The sequence below is a fragment of the Phoxinus phoxinus genome, assembly GCF_949152265.1.
Source record: "Phoxinus phoxinus genome assembly, chromosome: 20".
Classification (NCBI taxonomy): Eukaryota; Metazoa; Chordata; class Actinopteri; order Cypriniformes; family Leuciscidae; genus Phoxinus; species Phoxinus phoxinus.
Genome location: NC_136895.1, coordinates 26,717,581 through 26,739,118, shown reverse-complemented (window position 1 = coordinate 26,739,118; position 21,538 = coordinate 26,717,581). Strand labels below are relative to the sequence as shown.

Here is a 21,538-nt window from a genome sequence, read left to right as displayed (position 1 = left end):
GTCCACTGGTGTAATACTACGAAAGCTGTGATCCGATTGGTTGTCTCTGCTCTAGCGGGCGTGGCTACCATGCCTGTTCTTTATGACCTCAGATCTACACGAGGTTGAAAGGAGAACATATAATACAAATATTGTGACATATGTTGAAGTTTTAAATTCAAGATATCAATCAAATCAACATAATGTGGTCTAAAGGTAAACGTTAGTAATGCAAAACAAAGATTTACTTACAAATGTTTTACTCAATACTATATACTTGTGCTGGGGTCATCTGGTGACCAAAGATTCTTCAATATTTCTTTAATACATTTAATAATTTATTAAATGCCTTGCATTTCATATTATTTGTCAATGATATGTTTTTTAATATATTTTATGTTGCTTTGCATGTATTTCCTTTATCACCGTTAACTGTACGCAGCAAATCTGCATTTGCTTTGGCAACAACAACAAAAACATTTGTCAAGGTAATAAAACACCTTATAATTCAAACTGAAAATGAAATATCAACTGCTGAACTGATATACATCTATGAATCATATGCCCATATATATGTAGGCCTATTATAATTGAAGGAGTGTCACAGTAACAACAAGCTTCATTTGGCCTGATGTTACCAGATGTTTAACTTAATGAATTCTAATTATTATTGAAAGATTTCTGTACTAATTGTGTACATTGTAATCTGTACATCTTACCCCAATAATGGTCTACTTTAAACTTTCATTACAGACCAAAAAAATATAATTAATTGTGTGAATAAAACACATTTACAGCATTTACCCACACAGACAGTGCAAATAATGTACACATCATAACACAAAAATGAGTTCTAAATATTATTAGTTTATTCATTCTTTATAGTAACCTAAATAGTGCAACTTTGTAAATATTTTTCCCATTTATTTTGACAATAGAGATTTTACAGAAATAGTTTTAAGCCTGAATCAAATCATCAAACTCAAATATGAATTAAACAGGATAAATTTCTCTATGGTGGAAATGAATGGGATGAATGGGATTGTATCTTCCAGAAAACTTCTTTGTCTTTAACAGTAAAAGTGCTGCAATAGTACCATTATGAATATTTAGTTATACAAGTTATACATTGAGTACAGTCTACAGACATAATAACCCACAACCATTAACAAAAACACTTCCTATTGTTTTTGTTTAATACCATAAACATGTACAATATAGTTGAAATAACTGCCCTGCAAAACTGAGGTAGACATCAGACCTACAAAAGAAAAGAAATACAAAAGAAATACAAAACCTGTGCTAATTGAAATAAATCAAGTTTATAAAAATATTTAATCCAATATTTGGTAATAATACAAGTCATTTTTGTGTAAAAAAGTATGATATCAGATATTTGTCCACCTTTAATGCAATATTAAAAATAAATGAAACAATCACAAATAAAAAAAAAACACCTAAATGACCTTGCGTAAGTGTGCACACCGTAATGGGGGATGTTGAGAAATGAACCAACCATTCAAAGTCTTACTGAAAAGTAATTAAAATCCTCCGGTTATCATTAAAGGGATGTGTTACGAATGGCCTTGGGCGGTTGGAGGCTCCAATTGACAGCGGAGACAGTGGTCATGGTTAACAGGGTTTTTATTGCAGTGCAGGATGACAATCACTCAGGATTGATGGGACGAGAAACAAAACAAAACAAACAAAAACTTAGATGCCACAAAATATCGATACAAAACATAAGGTCAAAGCAATCTACATCAAATAAGCAAAACCTGACCTGTATGTGCAACTGTACTACATAAGCAGTACTTTCCCAGAGTCCCCAATTGCAAACTCAGCACTATTCATGGTCTGCCTAGACCTCTCCTCACCTCCTATCTCTGAACTATCCTACTAACTTTCTGGAGTCATTTTATAGGCCTGACTCCTCCCACTCGGGAACATACCACCTGGAAGATAACATAGTTCACATACTTTACAGGAGTACATAATAATAATAATAATAATAAAGAAAACAAAAACAAAAGTAATAAATACAAATGAACATGCATGCAAGAAAGCATATCTGCAAGTACACATATTCACGAAAACACATAACTCAAGAAACTATGAGAATAAACTCTTCGGTGACGTCACTCACATAAACGCGCCATAATTTGGCGCGGATACAAAGATCTATAAATAGACCGGATGTCTAACCAGACAGGTTTGGCCAAGGACTCAACATGTGGTAAGCATCATCTATATCTCTTCCACTATTCAATAAAATATGTAAATCAAATAGCCTACTCGTGGTGGTGATTTATTTCTGTACGAGGAAAGACAATTCTATTATGCCATCATCATATGCACTCCTATTACGGTTGCTAGTTCTCATAACTCCGATAAAACCACATACAGGACATCATACACAAGTTAACAACACAATGATATCAAATGTTACACAGGTCAATGCATACATGAATATATGTCGGCTAACAGACTGTAATACATGACGCCGGTGTATGCGCGTAACGTGCATGTGTGCGTGTAGTCCGTGTGTGTGTGTGTGTAGTCCGTGCACAGTCGCAGGCTTACCCTGTGACAGGATGCTAATTATCCATGATTTAAAATAAGCCGTTTCTGTAGGATTTTATTAGCTATGGCCAAAAGTATTTACAAACCATTAGATGTGCCGTGGAATACCATGAAGGAAGTCATCAACCAGTGGAAAACAACATAAGTGTCGGCCCAGATTCGGCCCACATCTGGTATACGCGTTGAACCCACACCAGATGTGGCCCAGATGTGGGAAGACACCGGTATGTTGCTGTCTGGGTAGGGTAACAATGACATTCCAAAGAAAACTGATGTAAAAACAAGACGAAAATGATTTTAAGAAGTCTGCCAAGATATCCAGTAACAGGTCATTTAAATGTGCTTTTAAAAGTGCTTTGTCATATATTGTAACAATGTAACTATTTTCGTAACAATGGATCAACTGGAATCATGCTTCTGGGAATCCTGTTGGGACGCCAGTCGCCACAGACCTGAAACCTAATCATACATATAATTAAATACAGATTTTATTAGCACAATAAAGACGATGTTTTCCTCTCACTACAGTGTCTGTAAGTGATACTTGCCTTTCCTCTTGCGATAAAGGTAGTACATCACACTAGCAGCTGCAGCTAACATCAGCAGAACAGCAACACATATTCCTGCTAAAACAACTGAAGACAGACCTGAGCCTGGAACAAACGAGAGACAGTCATTAGTGTGAGTGAATCTGTCAGACTAACAACACTGTGACATATCAGAACGTCTGAGAGAGTTCACGTCAATCTCATTCAGTTTAAAGTGGAAAACTCTTTCATACAGACAGTGATGTCAGAAGTACCATCCCAGCTAACAAATATTTGTTCTACAAATGATTTCCAAATGTTAAGTTTTGGTCATGGAAACATTTTTTTAAGGTTACTATGATATTCCTGAAATTTTCTTTTTATTTAATTGTTATTAACAACTTAACATTCTAGGAACGTTGATTTGTAAGATTCTAAGAACATAAAAATCCAGTTTCTAATTAATAGAACATTATTTAAATGTTAGAATGAAGTTCCTGAAACTCATTCAAACAACTGCTGTTAACACGCAGAATCACTGAAGGAAAGAGAAACACAAGAACTACAACTGACTTCACACACAGCCTTAGATGAACAGCTGAAGAGAAAAGAAGACTTTACATCTCTCGATCTCAACTAAACTACTCTTTTAAAACAGCCACACAACCTTATTCATTTGGAGTTATTGTTATTCTAATGTTTAAAGGATGTTTTCTCCCAACATGAAGACATATTAAAAACATTTCTGTAAAAAGTTTCTGTGCAAAACTTTTGAGAACATTGAGGACCAGAAAACGTTGAACAAACATTCTATTAACATTACTGGAAGAACGTTTGTTCATAACTTTGACAGAACCTTGCCAGAACATTTAGCCAATTCCCTGTTAGCTTTCTTCATTTCCAAGTCATCAAGTAAATATACCGGTATATACTGTATATACAGTGCTATGCTTAAGTTTAGACACCCATGCTAAAGTTGACTAAAAAGAGGAATAAAAAATCATATTTTGGAAATTGAACTTAATGCCTTAATTTAAAAAAAATAGGAAAAATCCAACCTTTAAGGACACCAATTTTCTTTGTGAATGAATAATGTATCGTAAATAAATAAATGTTCTTGCTTAAAATACAGGGTGCATAAGTTTGGACACCCCTATGTTAAATTCCCATAGAGGGAGGCAGATTTTTATTTTTAAAGGCCAGTTACTTCATGGATCCAGGATACTATGCATCCTGATAAAGTTCCCTTGGCCTTTGGAATTAAAATAGCCGCACATCATCACATAGCCATCACCATACCTAGAGATTTGCATGGGCTACTTTCCATAAGATCATCTCTCAATGCAAATCAAACCAGCTGTTAGGCTAACTGAAATAAAACCATGCCAATCTCCAGGTATGGTGAAGGTTGTGTGATGATGTGCGGCTATTTTAATCCCAAAGGCCAAGGGAACTTTATCAGGATGCAGAGTATCCTGGATCCATGAAGTAACTGGCCTTTAAAAATAAAAATCTGCCTCCCTCTATGGGAATTTAACATAGGGGTGTCCAAACTTATGCACCCTGTATTTTAAGGAAGAACATTTATTTATTTACGATACATTATTCATTCACAAAGAAAATTGGTGTCCTTAAAAGGTTGGATTTTTCCTATTTTTTTAAATTAAGGCATTAACATAAATTTCCAAAAGATGATTTTTTATTCCTCTTTTTAGTCAACTTTAGCATGGGTGTCTAAACTTATGCATAGCACTGTATATATATATATATATATATATATATATATATATATATATATATATATATATAATATAGCAATATCATGTTTCTTTATATTCCACAGTGACAGTGTTTTCACTGCCAGATGGACAATTGCATGAATGACTAAAGTACACTTACCAATGACGATAACATCAAAGCTCTTTACACTGCTGATGCTGCGACGAAGACGACGACTGCTGCTTCTGATGATCTGTAGATTATAGAGTCCAGAGTCTGTGGTTCTGGTGTTCATGATGGTCAGAGATCCAGTCTGATGATCCAGCTCCAGTCTGTCTCTGAATCTCTCAGGAAAATTAACATCTGTGTAGGTCTTATTGGGATCTCCAGTGATTTCAGCGATGAGAATGTTATTATAATACCACGTCATCACATTATTTGGCTTGTTTATTACACTGGGATCTAAAGTGACAGGTTCTCCCTGCTTCACAGATTTTGTCTTCATTTTATCTTGTTCAGTTGCAGGAACACCTGAAACACAAACAAACAGCTGATTGAAAGATTGTTTTGGGGAAAGAAACACCACAGCAAGAAAAAAACGTGAAAATACTTGTGATTTTCTTGTGAATGTATAAATTGCACATTCTTTCTTGACCTTCAGTCTGTAAAGCAACATTTATTTGTTGGGGTCCAAGGACAGAAGATACCGCTGTAAAAATCAAATGCACTTTTTTTTTTTTTTCTATAACGGTACAGGCTACAACAAATATTTTTTCGAACCTGTCCCAGGAAATTTGTCCAATATACACAAAATTTGGCATATATCACCTAGGTGTCATAGGTCATCTGTTCTTGTCGTAAGGTCACTGCTTATGACAACATGTTGTTAGCCTACCAGAACTATAGGTAATAACCTTTTTTTCAGGCCTCTTATTGGCTAACATGGCTTTACGGTAAGGGTTATATCGACACCTGTTGGTTTGGCATGCGCTTTGTAGTGCATTTTAGAGATTGATTTTTAAACCATGCTTATATGGACGAGTTTTTTTTTTTTTTTTTAACGAAGGAGGAACAACTCATGTACGTGTGGACTAGGTCTGAGTATCCAGAGTATTTTGGTTTGAGTTGAATAAAATCAACTGCCTGCAATTAAATTCAGCGCTTTTACCTGCTTCAACAGAAGAACAGACTGACTAAATGGATATAGCGGCAGTAAAGATCCTCCTCTCTCTGAGGAGCACATGCAGATGTTTTTGGAGCTTCAACATCTCGTCCACTATGATGACGCCAGTCTCTGCCTGTTTTTTCAGCTTTGAATCTGCAAAAACCAAAGCATGCCTGCCTGGAGATGGCCTTTGACGGATGTCATGGAGTTTGTGGACTGGGCCCTTTTTCACTGCGGATCCCCCTTTACCATCGGTACGATGGAGGAGGATCACAAAACCATGGTCCGCGGTGTGAGAATCGCCACTTCAGCCAAGCCCCCAGCAGAATTAAAGGAGAACTCAGTCGATTGTCGAGTTCACGCGCGTGATCATAGGTAACTAAACCTATGCGCGTGAACTCGACAATCGACTACTTTGGACTTCGACCGAAAACAGGATGTAAATACAGGTATGTGCGCTGGCTGAAATAACTCATTTTTATTCATATCTTTCACATCTACTGCAGTCAGATTCACTCGTGTTCACTCTGCAGGAATCATCTAACATGGCTGGGCACTTGTAATGACATATCAAAGATGTTAAGAGGATAAAAGCAGGTTTAAAGCGTGCCCCATTGTAGTCAACAGGGTGCAAATTTTAAAAAGAGGATAACACGGTGTAGGCAACACCGATTTTTGTCGTTGTTCTCTGTATTGACAGCACTCCACTTTTAATCTTTCTGCCCATCTTGAATTGGCAAAATGGCCTCCATTTTGTAACCTTCTGCCCAGTTCTTCAGCCCTGTCTTTCCTGGCTGCGGCCATGCTCTTCGGCTCTTCCTAAACTGTCTGATGTAAACTGTATCCTGGATCCACCTGGAGCTTCTAGTTCACCAGGTCCGCCCTGGAGTGTCAACTCTTCATCTCCAAGGCCGTAACTCCATCTCAGCCTGTCGACCAGTCGGCTCCACATTGGTTACTCACTCCCTCGGCTCCACCTAAGATGTCCGTCCCTAAAGCTCCTTCCTCATCCCTCCAATTCCGCCATTGCTTGTCCGTCACCATGGACTTCCAGGTCTTCATCTGCGACTCGCTCCTCCACCCCTCTGGCTCTGTCAGGCTCCACCTTCCCTCCAGCTTCACTTTGGTCCTCAGTTACAGCAGACTGGCTTCACCCTTTACTCCCTGGCCCCATCTCTGCTCAAACCGTGAGTGAGTGTCGCCTTTGGCTTGCTTAGTTGGGGACATTTAATATTCAACCACATTATTGATCTGCCTGCATTTGACACCATTATATGAGAACTGAATTGAGCTGGATGATGACATCTGTCATGATTCCTGTCTTGTGTGGACTTTTATTATTTCCTGTTTGTACCATGTTTTTGCAGACCTTTGTAGTTTCCCCTGCTGATTAGTTCATGATTGTTTCCAGGTGTATCTTGTTTCCTCATAACTTAGTTAAGCTTGCTTGTCCCTGTGTATTTATAGCCCTTGTGTTTCCTTGTTACTTTGTCAGTTGTTATGTGTAATGATTGCCTCTGTCTCTGTGATTCCCCAGGTTTTGTTCCTTTGCTCTTCGAGGTCTGTGTTCTCTGTTACTTTATTAAATAACCCTGCGTTTAGATCCTCGTCTTCGCCTGCTGTCTTCAACCCGTTACAACATCACTGTTTTCTCCAGAGGATCTTATATATATATATATATATATATATATATATATATATATATATATATATATATATTAGGGCTGTCAAAAGATTAATCGTGATTAATCACATCCAAAATAAAAGTTTGTGTTTACATAATATATGTGTGTGTACTGTGTATAATTATTATGTATAAATACACACACATTCATGTATATATTTAAGGAATAATTTCATTTATATACTGTATATACATATATATAATTTATATTATATATAAATATTTTAGATATAAATATAACCAATTTTTCTTAAATATATACATGATTGTGTGTGTTTTTATATATATAAATAATTATACACAGTACACACACATATATTATGCAAACACAAACTTTTATTTTGGATGTGATTAATCATGATTAATCTTTTGACAGCCCTAATATATATATATATATATATATATATATATATATATATATATATATATATCTTACAACAAAAATAAAATTAACTTACTTAAGCTGGACTATGACACTATTTTCTTCTAGATCTATCTAATATCTAAATAAAGGTGACACTAATGACTGTTCAGTGAAAGTGTTTTTCGTAATTTATTTATTTTTTGGCCTAGAATGACTAATGTATTGACAAAATTTATCTATTTCCAAAGGTGCTATAATCTAAGAAACGTTAAAAAAAAAAAACCCACTTAGACATTTTTCCATCAAGTGTACTTTGGATTCCTGGTGAACTAGGAACAATGAGTATACAATATTAGATGTGTTTAATAAGACGATAAGAGAAGGGGATCAGAGATGGTATGATGAGAAACTGACATCTCCAGAAAAAAACTGGAGCCCTTTATGCCTTTATTTATATACAGTAGTAGGCCTACAGGGCAGGATCAGATGCCCACAAGGATATTGACTATAACTTCAAAACTATTAAAATGATCAGCTGGAGAATGAAAGGACAATTCAGATTTAATTTATACTGTTTAAAAAAAGCAGCTCCAATTGACCGTTCGCATCAGTTTAAGCTTTCCGTGAACCGATCATCTCTTCCTTCTAGTTAAATTATAGCATCAAATAACATGAATGAACATAAGGAATGTTGTTTTAACCGCGGAAAGGCGTCAAATCCTTCAGACCCCAAGTTCAAATCCTCCCACGTTAATCTACTAACTCTCCTGACTGCTTTGTCCGAAAAATGGCGGATGGCGAAGTATGATTGGTCAGACTGCCTGTCAATCAAGCTCCCTGCGAAGGGTCAGTTCTCACTGTTTCCAAAAAAAATTACAAATGTGATTTAAATGCATATATAACTGCATTTAAACATTTGTTACATGACTCACCAGTAACAGACACACTGAAGATCTTTTCAGTGATGCTGCTGATGCTGAAGATCTGCAGTTGATAAACTCCAGAGTCTGTGTTTCTGATGTTCCTGACGGTCAGAGATCCAGTCTGATGATCCAGCTTCAGTCTGTCTCTGAATCTCTCAGTATCTTTATTACACTGAACATCTGTACAGATCTTACTCAGATCTCTATTGATTTGAGCGATGCGGGTGTCATTATAATACCATCTAATTCTGTCTTGTTGGGTTTTCACAACACCAGTGTTTAGAGTGACTGAATCTCCCTCCATCACTGACACTGACACTTCATCTGTATCAGCACCAGACACACCTGAAGAAGAAATTAATTTGTGATAATGCAAAAAAAATATACAATAGCAAAAAAAGTGCTGTGACTTTACATAAAACAGAACACATATCATAAAGGTTGTGGGTAAAAAAAAAAGAGTCTGGATTAAAAATATAATACATGACACATGCAAACAAACATACCGGATTTACATATTCACTCATCACCAGACAAACATAGGAGCCTCATCGATAATTTTAAACAACTTGATGAACATCATAAAATCTACATCCTGATTCATATTTTACCTCCCTTCCCTGTACATTTGGGCATTCATATCTGAGAAATTCACTACTAGATTGCACAAAAACTCACCATAGCACTTTCCTGTTAGGGAAATAGGTCTAATTAGGCCTATACTGTAGGTCATTTTCATTGTCATTCACGATCTGAAATTGCTCTTTTTATGTGCCAGCAGCAACCTCAGAAATGTGTCGAAAAAGAAATGTGATATCACAAACCCATTTCACTTAAATTTACCCTCGAATTAAAACAACAAAATTAAGAAATAATTAATCTCTTTTGATTAGAGCTGAGTCAGCTGACACAAAATCAAACTACGACACGTCACATTCGTCGTTCAAATCAAAAGAGAGATTGTGATTAATAAATGTTTTATTATACACACAAGCACACACACACGAGAAATAAAAAATACATTTCCATCGAATGTAAAGCATCTGACACCAAATTACGGCGTCGTGTTTTTTTGTTCGTTTTATCGACCGTAAAAGAGATTGTAACAAATAAATGTCTTACCTTCGTCAAGAAAAAAAAAAAGTCCTGACAGCAAAATAAGAATGTTCATTTTCACCATCTTTTGTCCGAAAATTAAACGCAGAATTTGTGAGAGAGAGAAAAAAAAACCCTGGCTCTTCCGGACTAGCGAGTCAAACTGAAAGTAAAACTGGTGGTATCAGCCTACAGATCTGCGCGGAGAAAACACATGATGACTGTCAACACAATAAAAAAAAAGTCTGTGAAAAATAAATTAAATATGACATATGTCACTAAAATGTATAAGCCCACAAATAAACAAAATGTGTTGGCTTTATTAAACAACCTTAATTTCTGTATACAGGAAAATTAAATCATTTTTACACTTTTTTTAATAAAAATTTTTTTGGGGGGATGGGACAAGGCATATCGATGAATGTACAATATAAATTGACGTGAATACGACAGATTTAGCAAAATGCTAATTTCCATCTGTAGTCCCAGACATGAAAAAAAGAAGAAGAAAAAAAAACATAATACCAAACAGACGTATAGAGCTAAAAATAGTTAAAAATGACTATGCTTGCATGGTAAAATACTTAATTGTTTAAAATATGTATTTTTAAGTGCCTGTGCATGTGCACCCTAAAGTGCTTGTTATGAATATACCCATTTTAAAGAGCATATTTTAAAGTGCCTCTTATCTAATGTTCACAGTTTTGATTGTTAATCAGCCATATTTTAAGTTGTTTCTTAAATGAAACAAAAGTGGGGGTTCCCTAAAATTACCGTTGGCAGTGTTCCAACGTGTGCAGCCGTTAGAGAGGACGTTTTGTTCAAAAGTAAACTTTCTAAAGTGTACTTCACAATTAACTATTTAAAACATCCATGCATGAACAGAATGAGATGGTACAGATTGTTGCAGGTTCAATGACCCGTGAGATGTTCAGCTATCAATCTGTGTATGTTTTCAATGATGCATTGTGGGTAAGAATCCGGTTTGACTTCTGACCTGTGACGCTTCTTTTTCAAACATAAGTTTTGCTTCAGTGTTTTATTTCATCGTACATCTGTTCTATCTCGAGAGGAAGTCAGACGGTGAGGTTAATAACTACTAGGACAGGAAGAAGCTCTCCACCTTCATGTTACATGCACAAGTTTGTTCAAAACGTCTGAAGAGATCAAACCACAGCAGGTTTCAGTTTGACTGATGAATATCTATACTATAGCTATATATAGTGTCATATGCTAAACTGATAATGTGAGGTTTTCAACTTTTTTGTTTTACCAAACGCAACAATTGACATTTGAGTTATTATAACTATTTTAAAACCAATAAGTTCTGTTGTCATAAAAATCAGGGAGATTCACTCAATATTCTTGTACTTGCATGTTTAACACAGCCAGGCCATTTCAAAAACTATCAGTGTTAAATGATAAAGAATTAGGAATGTATGTTTTCCGCCATTAAGTTAAAGTCTTCAAACAGTTACAATCGTAATAAGGGCCAGAGAGAGAGAGAGAGAGAGAGAGAGAGAGAGAGAGAGTGTGTGTGTGTGTGTGTGAACTATAGGAGGGGCGACGTCTGTCAGGGGACGATTCAGATTCACACATCAGATTATCAGTTCGAGTGTTTTTGGTACGTAGGTCAGACAAAGACAATGTTTCACGTGTTTGTTTTGTTCTGTTTGTGCTGTTGGGGTCCGAATGGTAAGTTATTAAAACATTTTACGGCTTCATTTCTTCAGTTTCAGAGCTGTAAGCTTCTGTTCAAATGACCCTGCTTTCATGCGAAATGAATGTGAGGATTCAGGTCCTGGGTTCGTGATCTCTGTTTGGGTAGAAATCCGGGAATTTTGAAAAGTAATTTAATTTTCGAATGACTATTAACATTTCACATCAAAAGTCACAGAAAAGTAATGGAGATTTCTCAAGAATGTAAACTAAAACTATTGGAGGCTTTGTCATCTTCGGATGCTTTCTAATGTCAGTTTTTTGGTGTGGGTTATAAATGACTGTTGCACATGAAAATGGAAATCCTCGACAGCCATAAAGATTAAGTTATTGGTTCACATATATCTGTTTGATCATTGAAATCATCTTTCATTTCTGTATGTGTGTGTGTGTGTGTGTGTGTGTCTGCTGCTGTTCAACAACTTACATATTGTAATTTGATTCAACTTACAAATTACAGCTTATTTCAGGCTTTATAAACAACATGAACCCTAATCTGTGATTATCTGATTTTATGTTTGTTCATCAGGTGTGTTTGGTGAGTCAGTGTCAGTGATGGAGGGAGATTCTGTCACTCTCAACACTGATCTCACTGAAATACATGAAGATGAAGATATACTGTGGATATATGGAGCTGAAAACTCTCTGATAGCTGAAATCAGTAAAACTGATGCAGTCTTCTCCACATCTGATGTTCCTGATGGGAGATTCAGAGACAGACTGAAGCTGGACAATCAAACTGGATCTCTGACCATCACACACACCACAACTGAACATGCTGGAGTTTATAAACTAGAGATAAGTGGAGTAAAACGATCATCAAAAACATTCAGTGTTTCTGTCTATGGTGAGTAGAAATTTGTCCAAACATTCACATGTTCTTGTTTTAGTTTTACATATTGAATTGTTGAATAATTTTACAGTTTGAGATGACAGACTGTACAAACACTTATTCAACTCTCTGAACTGAAAATAAGATTGATACGATTGATTAATTTCTGTTTATTTTCTCATATTTTCCAGCTCATCTGCCCACTCCTAACATTACCAGAGATTTTTCACAATGTTCTTCATCATCATCATCATCATCATCATCATCATCATGTTCACTGGTGTGTTCATCAGTGTTGAATGTGTGTGATGCGACTCTCTCCTGGTACGCAGGAATCAGTGTGTTGTCCAGCATCAGTGTGTGTGATCTCAGCATCAGTCTCTCTCTACCTCTGGAGGTGGAATATCAGGATAAAAACACCTACAGCTGTGTGCTGAACAATCCCATCAGCAACCAGACCACACATCTGGACATCCACACACTCTGCCACACATGTGCAGGTACCACAGCACTGATTATATATGTGTGTGTTTACTGACCTGATCTCTGTCTTCTGTTGTTTTGATGCGTTCACTTCTTTCTTTATCATTACAGAACTGGACACACACTCTTCTTCACTCTCACCAGTGTCTCTGATAGTGTTGATCTCTGCTGGATCTCTGATGGTTGTTGCTGGACTCGTGATCTTCTGCATCTGCAGGAAATTTAGAAAAACTGATCAAGAAGGCAAGTGTAATCTATAATTTTAAACAAGTGATATAACACACAATACTTTTCAATGTACAGTCTATTGTAAACAAGCTCTAATAATCATTTAATCACAGTTATTCTCATCAATTTTCTAGATAATACCCTCTTAGTTCCTTTTTATGGAACGAAACAAAATGAATATAATGTTATATATTTATTGTAATATAGTGTATAAATGTAATGTTATTAAATTTGGCAATTATTACACTCATCAAAATACATTTCTGAATAATATCACTGAATGTCTCACTGGCACATTTCTCAATCTTTATTTTAAAAAATAAAGTGCGAATATGCTATTAATTCAATAATAAATCAACTTCACTGCCCTAAGTTGTAAAGAAACATATCTAAGACAGTTGTGTTGTTCTAATGAATCTTGTATTACTGTTGTGCAGAAGAGATCACTTACGCTGAGCCAACATTCTACAAAAGAAAAGCACATAAATCGGTAAGATCATTTGTTCCTAATGTATGTTGTGTGTCTCTGTGTATCATTTCAGTGGCGAGTCAGATTTAGATGCGTGTGCTGGTCAGCAGGGCTTGACATTAAAAAATGTTGTTCACCAGCCACTGTGTCTATTGGTTTTCCCAAGTTAGACACTTAGCATTTTCACTGGCCACAATTTTGACGTCGATAAGATGGGGGAAAACGACCATATAGAGATTTGGCAGCAGGTTTATTAGGCTGCTGTCACTTTAAGACCTGACGCACAGATCCATTACACTGTTACACATGCGTTTTATTTTTTTTACAAAATTAATAATCTCGAAATTCTGCAAAAAAAATAAAATAATTTACAAGATATAAAATTGCATTTGCGAGAAAAAGTCAGAATTTTATGATAAAATGTCACATTTGCCTTTAAAAAATTTTTTATTCCGCAGTGAACAAAAAACAAACAAACTGGCAATTCTTAGATGAAAAGTCCGAAAATGTGAGATACCGTACACACAAAAAGTGAGATAAAAAGTGACAAAGTTGACAGAAACAGGCTTCAATAGATAATCTTCCATAAAAATCAATCCTCTGGAAGATTTTTTTATTTGATTTAAAATGTTTTATTATTATATTTTGTGTTGTTGCTTTATTTATACAGAACATAAAAGCAGAAGATCGTGTGGAAGAGGATGATGTGGTGTATGTTGCTGTCGCCATGAGTAGATGATCAAATGTAAACCTTTTTCTGAACACCATCCAGCTTGCTCTATGAACCTGTGGTCTCTGCAGAGTTTTGCGATTCAGGATCACAACATGGAGCAACAGAATTGAGCACAAATTCCAGTGGTGTAAAGTATTTAAGTAAATGTAGTAATGTCCTCAAGTATCTTTTTGGTTACTTTGTAGTTTTACCAAAGATATTAGTAACTTTTACTTTCTACTTGAGTACATCTTTGAACAAGTATATACTCTTTACTCCAATACATTTGTGAAGAGTAATGCATTACATTTTGCATGGCACCTAACTTTTTCTGCAGCAGTTTTTTGCTGAGATAAAGCAGTGATATCGCCATCTGTAGGGCATTGGAGGTACTATAACTTGTGCGTTTTGCCTTTACTCACCCAAACTTGAAGACTGCTTTACATGAATGCGAGTGCATTCGCTGGTAGTTGCTGAATCACAGGTGTTTCATATATGAGATGAGGGCGAAACCCAACACGTCCAGTGTTAGTGTAACGAGGTATGTTGTTATGGGAAGAAGGCGGGAACCGGCGAACATTCAAAGACTTTTAATAAATCAATAAACCAATACAGAAATGAAAGTATAAGCCAGCAGCCCCTCGCGAGCGACTGCTGGCCACACAAAACATAAATAAAACACAACATAAAATCAGGCCTGTTCCTCTCTCGATCTTCACTGTCGTCGCTCCTCCGTGAGAGATACGAGACCGGCGCGTCGAGCAGGTGCCGCTCATTATTAATCACGCCACCGGTCTCACGCCCCTCGACCTCGTCCTGCTCGACACAGTTAACGTTATTTTATTTATCTGTTATTTCAAATTTACTTTTTTTGAAGGATATTAGTTCATCTATGCTCTTTTTGAGCACTTGAGCTTAACTGAGACGAGTGTTTGCAGATGTTTAAGAGGCTGTTGTGTCGACCTTGATTTATTGCAATATTGAGATGTTCAGTTTTATTTTGATTTTTTAGAAAATAAACATGATCGCTCTCCTCACAAATCAACTGTTTCTTGTCTTTCACTGGCATGTATCTTGGGTGCTGAGTAGTTCATATTTGAGCCTACGTTCAGTGTGAGTAAATAAGTATAGGCTAATGTTAAAATCAAGAGTTTTACTTAAGTGTAACTTGTAATTGAGTCACCTCTCTTCACACCTCTGACGAATTCTGAAAGAAAGACATTTCATAAAATCCCAGCAGAGATACAGACGGATGACTCTGAGGGGTTTAGATGGACGAATGAGCAATTCATTGACTTCTAGCAAATTATCTAAATTAATGGCACATTACAGAATTTTCATGTTTGACTTTTAAAGCCTCAAAACTATTTTGTTTTCTATTAGAAAAAGTCTATACTGAACAACAAACAACAAACACTTCGCATTCTCATAATCAAAAAAAATTAAAAGGCAGGACTATGTCAAATTGTAAAACTGTATTAGTTAAAAGATTGGTTTGATATGTTTGATGGACAAACATCTTCTGCATGAGTGTGTGTCTGGAGGTTTGTGGTTGTTCATGCACTTTTATGTTGATGTGTCAGTCGCATGCTGTTAAAGGGTGTTTTTCCATTCCTGCCCACACGATGTTAACAGTTTAACTTCTGCTATTATTTAACAGTTTAACAGCTTTATTACTAAAACACTGCATTCATTCTGATGTTTGACAACAAAGGATTGCCTCAAGTCAAACTGTAAAATATGGAAATATCATACTGTTATGATCCTGAGTCATTTGTTCATGTAGTCCATTGTGTCTTGTGTATGTATGTTTGTGTTATATGTGGGCGGTGTCTTTGTGTATATTGTCTCTGTGTGTGTGCATGTTTGTGTTATATGTGGGCGGTGTCTTGTGTATATTGTCTCTGTGTGTGTGCATGTTTGTGTTATATGTGGGCGGTGTCTTGTGTATATTGTCTGTGTGTGTGCATGTTTGTGTTATATGTGGGCGGTGTCTTGTGTATATTGTCTGTGTGTGTGCATGTTTGTGTTATATGTGGGCGGTGTCTTGTGTATATTGTCTCTGTGTGTGTGCATGTTTGTGTTATATGTGGGCGGTGTCTTGTGTATATTGTCTCTGTGTGTGTGCATGTTTGTGTTATATGTGGGCGGTGTCTTGTGTATATTGTCTCTGTGTGTGTGCATGTTTGTGTTATATGTGGGCGGTGTCTTGTGTATATTGTCTCTGTGTGTGTGCATGTTTGTGTTATATGTGGGCGATGTCTTGTGTATATTGTCTCTGTGTGTGTGCATGTTTGTGTTATATGTGGGCGATGTCTTGTGTATATTGTCTCTGTGTGTGTGCATGTTTGTGTTATATGTGGGCAGTGTCTTGAGATATTTGTTGCTGCAGATATAAGGCCGCTGAAACACTCCACTCACCTTGTGATTGATTGTAGACTGTTTTGCTATAACTTTGTTTCGTTGTTTTGTCTAGCCTAGACTAGAGTATTGTATCAGAGAGTGTGGCATTGTGTTTGTGATTTTGGACCTGTGATTATTCTTGTTAACCCCTGAATTGTCACCCCTCTTTTTGGGAATGGACGTTAAAATGCAATATTCAAACTTAATTGGTTTTAATTCAAGAATGCTTTAGAATAAAGACCTAAGTTTGGTCTTGTTTTAAAGAAGTAGCCTATTGCTGAAGTGAAAGCACTTAAAAAAATGAAAGTTATGGAAGTTTAAACTTTATATTTATTCTTTTTTATAAAATATGTATTTTACAAAGAAAAATGACTCTAAAATGACTATAAAATCAAAGCCATATATCTAATCAAGTTGTGTTCCAAATTCCAAAGTTCCCATGAGATTTTGTTCCAAAAAAAAAAAAAAAGCCACCAGGGGTCCGTTCTTCGTACGTCGCTAACTCACTTAGCTGGATTTGATTGTTGGCGATTTGGCATGATCTTGGATTGTTTGGTTCTTCGACGCTCATCCTGGACTTGCTGTCATAGCAACAGGTGCGCAATCTTAAACCTGCTCGCGAGCAGGCTTATTTCATGTTAACAGGATTAACGTTAGATCCCGGCTTTATAAGCGGAGGTGATACGGTAAGTCTTTCGCAGCCATGTCTTGTCCGTTTTTACGTCAGGAACCTAGTTGCTGAAGGTGCCAGAATAATTCGAAGAGCTTTTCGAATTAATCGCGTTTTGCGAGATCGACAGGATCCTTTAGCGCAGCGCGATAATCTTCTGATTGAGAGATATCGTTTTTCTCGGGAGGGTGTCATCTACATTGTTAACTTGTTGGAGCCACACGTTAAATGTTCGACTCGTCGGAGTCGGGCTTTAACAACTGCACAAACAGTTTGTATAGCTTTGAGATTCTTTGCGAGTGGCACTTTCCTTTACACTATTGGAGATGCGGAAAACTTGGGGAAAAGTGCTGTATGTCGTGCCATTCGCAAAGTTTATCTGGCACTCAAACTGTTTTTAGGGGGCTTTGTGATATTTCCGAGCCACTTAAAGGGGTCATGACATGAGAAACCAAATTTCCCTTGATCTTTTAGTATATAAGAGGTCTTTGTACCATTAAAACGTCCTGCAAGTTTCATAGCTTAAGACGTCCTCCCCCATTATAAACGAATCATTTATTTAATCAAGCTCTAAATACAGCTCGTTCTGGATTCATGGTAAGAAGTGACGTCACGGTACGAAGTGACGTACCAGCGTTTGCATATGACCGCCTCCAGGCACAAGACAGCTACGCTTTAAGCGCAAGGCAACTACGCTCATTTCGTATCGTTGTCGCGCCCGCGAGCTGCGCGCCTCACAAGTGTTCAGTCGCCGGACAGCGAGTGGGTCTGTGTACAGGGAAATGACGATGCCACAGATGTGCTGTTCCTGGCTGTGGACAAACAACATCTTTGAATACGCTGCGAAAGATCCAGTCGTCAGGGAAAAATGGATGCACTTTATTTTTTGCGGACGTCTCAGTCACGGCAGTGTTAGTTTAAGCGTTTGTAGATACATTTGAAGGATGACCGTTTTGAGAACAAATCCCAAAATGATGCTGGCTTTGCCAGAAAACTGTTGCTCAAAGATAAGTCCTTGCCGACTATTCTGGGCTCAACAACGACGACGCAAACTGTAAGTAATGTGTTTAAAACTTTAAACTACTTTTTAAATACGCTGAATACGCAAATGTTCTGGCTGGGGGCGTTAATAATTGATGCATAGGCACTGACGTTAGCCAATCATAACAGTGGGCGTTAAAACTGAACTCTTAAAGGGGAAACACCCCCAAAACAGGCTGTTTGAATCAGAGGATGAGAAACAGGGTGGGAAAAGGTCATAAATCACTACATTTTAAAAGTTTTTTGTAAAAAAAACTATAGTAATACTATATTTGCACCTAAGGGAACATAATAATAAAATAAAAAAACCCATGTCATGACCCCTTTAAGACCACAGGCTGTGAAGCAGAATTTTTTTGCCATTGCAGGTACATTATAATTGTTAATGAAGATCATGCAACCATGATCATGCCAAAAAGTAGCCTAGGACTTACAGTATTTGTTCCTCAGGCTTCCCTAACGTGATTGGTGCCATAGACTGCACACACGTCCCCATCAGGGCCCCACCTGGCCCCAATGAAGGGGATTTTGTGAACCGAAAGGGATTTCACAGTGTAAATGTGCAGGTAAATTACTGTTACGATTCTTAATATTCCAGATTAGAAAAAAAAAAATTATATATATATAAAGTAATCAAAAAGTATGCAGTTGACGGATTACAAATATTTTAGATGGTGTGTGACGCCATGTTCCACATAACAAATGTGGAAGCCAAATGGCCTGGTTCTGTGCATGACTCCAGGATTTTCAGAGAGTCACATTTATGCACATTATTTGAACGTGGTAAGGAAAATTTATAATTTCAAACTCACTGTTTACATTATTTTATTATGAGCCTAACAAAACTGCATTTTTCAGGTGCTTACGATGGGATCCTGCTAGGAGACAGGGGCTATGCCTGCAGGCAGTATTTCATGACACCATTCCCTGACCCAACCCCTGGACCACAAACCCGTTTCAATGCAGCTCTAGCCAGGACAAGGGCACGCATTGAAATGACCTTTGGGCAACTAAAGGGAAGATTTCAGTGTCTGAAGGGTCTGAGGGTTGCACCTGACAGGGCCTGTGACATTATTGTTGCATGTGCCATCCTCCACAATATTGCCACCATCAGAAAGGAGAGGACCCCTGTGGTGCAGGTGCAGCCTGATGATGACCTCCAGCCAGTGCACTTGGACCAACCCAGTGGCAGAGCTGCACGGGACCGAATTGTGGGACACCATTTTTGATTTTTTTTTCCTTTTTCCTTTTCTTTTTTTACACACACAAACCATTAAATTAATAATACACAAGACAACATGCTTAGTTCCTTGAGTTTTATTTGAATTGTTTCTCAAAAAAAGCCAGTGATGGTCATCTTTTGCCTGCAATAAGAGATATTGTTATGCAAGGTCAGCAATAGTACGGTGTGAAAAATAGTGTTTTAGCACTTACTCTGAAGTTCTTTTTGAAGCAACTCAATCTCTAGTGCCAGTTTTCTCTTCTTTAAGGCGTCAAGTTCTATTTCTCCCCTTAATTTTTGTTTTTTAAGTTCAAAATACTCAATTTTCTGTTGAAGATTCCGTTTATAAAGGGTACGGATATCACCCTGTGCCATTTAAAAAAAAAAAAAAAAAAAAAAAAAAAAAAAAATCAACACAAGCCTCATGCAACAGAAATAAAAAGGAAAAGTAGACTGCCCACCTCTGTATCACTTTGTGAAGTAGGCCTTTCCGCAGGCCTTTCCGCAGGCCTTTCCGCAGGCCTTTCCGCAGGCCTTTCCTCCTGCAACTCATATTGCAGTCAGAAATAATTTGTACACAGCTATAAATTAAATTAAGTTATTTATGCACTTACAAGTACTTCCTCCAAAGGACAGTCATCTGAGAGGGTTTCTTCACTGTCCTGTGCAAAAGAAAAATGGGTATTACAAAGTGTTGCACTTTCTTCCCTTTTGATGTAAAGTTTTAAAAAACAATCCACTTACTGCACATGCTTCAGCCACCACTTTCTTGGGAACAGGTAAAAGTGTTGGTGTATTATGTAAAACTACACAAAAGAGGAGAACTCAATGGCATTACAATGAACTACACTAGGAAAAAATAAGATCAATAACATATTGCAAAATATATTTAGATTAAGTTATGCAGTTTTCACCTTCACAAGTCAAAGCAATTGACTCAATATTTCTCTGTTGAAATGACTGTACCAGCCATTTGGATTATAGACATACTTAATTTAATGCAGCACCAAATTATTTACAGTGTAGCAAGATGATTTAAAACTAATTTACCTGTAATTAAGGTGTTGCTGTTACTGGTCCCTGGCTGTTGGTCTAAGGAAGAGCTACCCCCAGGGATGCCCTCTATAATGGGTCGGTTCACATTTAACCCAAGGGCCAGCTCCTCTGCCGAGGTATAATGTGGGGGTGCAGGACCACCACCTGTTTTTTTCATATCAGCCTTTTTCTTGGTTGCTGTTATAAACAGACAGACACATCATTTAAAATGTTTTTGGTAAAAGAGACTAAACAGTAGAAGTAGAAAAGATTACCAGTTTGAAGAATATTCTTGTACTTCACTTTTACTTGTTCCCATGTTCTAGTGGGTCCTGAGCTGGCTCTGACATCAAGCAATTATGAAATTATTAAAATACAAGAATATATACTGTAATAAGTGATATAACCATAACATGGAACACTTACGCATTTAGTTTGTCTGCTACTTTTTGCCAGCCCTCTCTCCTGGCTTTTGCACACTTTAAGGTGTTCCCTGGCGTTTTAATTATCTTTTCAAACTCCGCATACCCTTCCAGTAATAACTCTTGCTCTGCTGAGGTGAAAAACTGAGCGCGCTCTTTGGCCATGATGAGCAGCCAATAGCAGCGTTGCTGATCAATGTTTCCACTATCGATACATGTCCCCTTTTAAACCAGCGCATGAACGCGCAATTATCTCACTAACT

At 37.0% G+C, this 21,538-nt stretch overlaps 4 protein-coding genes and 1 long non-coding RNA gene across 5 annotated transcripts in view; 3 read left to right on the top strand and 2 right to left on the bottom strand.

The window, feature by feature from the left end:
- LOC306987907 (SLAM family member 9-like) overlaps nucleotides 1-21,538 on the top strand; it is a 436,375-nt gene that overhangs the window by 323,016 nt on the left and 91,821 nt on the right. The gene's annotated exons all lie outside the window — the stretch shown is intronic.
- The window catches only part of LOC306987859 (uncharacterized protein), a 166,239-nt gene that overhangs the window by 122,342 nt on the left and 22,359 nt on the right, over nucleotides 1-21,538 (bottom strand). The gene's annotated exons all lie outside the window — the stretch shown is intronic.
- Nucleotides 1,606-10,204, bottom strand: LOC306987910 (uncharacterized protein). The gene is made up of 5 exons (XM_079592548.1): nucleotides 10,067-10,204; nucleotides 8,954-9,289; nucleotides 4,989-5,339; nucleotides 3,111-3,215; nucleotides 1,606-3,021 (listed from the first exon to the last, which is right to left on the bottom strand). Exons 1-5 carry the CDS (start codon nucleotides 10,122-10,124, stop codon nucleotides 2,972-2,974), a joined length of 900 nt encoding a protein of 299 aa, XP_079448674.1. The 5' UTR covers nucleotides 10,125-10,204; the 3' UTR covers nucleotides 1,606-2,971.
- LOC306987899 (uncharacterized protein) lies at nucleotides 11,628-15,523 on the top strand. Its single transcript, XM_079592530.1, has 6 exons — nucleotides 11,628-11,734; nucleotides 12,288-12,605; nucleotides 12,782-13,090; nucleotides 13,185-13,316; nucleotides 13,739-13,791; nucleotides 14,441-15,523. Exons 1-6 carry the CDS (start codon nucleotides 11,686-11,688, stop codon nucleotides 14,507-14,509), a joined length of 930 nt encoding a protein of 309 aa, XP_079448656.1. The 5' UTR covers nucleotides 11,628-11,685; the 3' UTR covers nucleotides 14,510-15,523.
- LOC306987957 lies at nucleotides 18,161-19,891 on the top strand. Its single transcript, XR_013795284.1, has 3 exons — nucleotides 18,161-19,162; nucleotides 19,268-19,379; nucleotides 19,455-19,891. It is a non-coding gene; the product is annotated as an uncharacterized lncRNA (long non-coding RNA).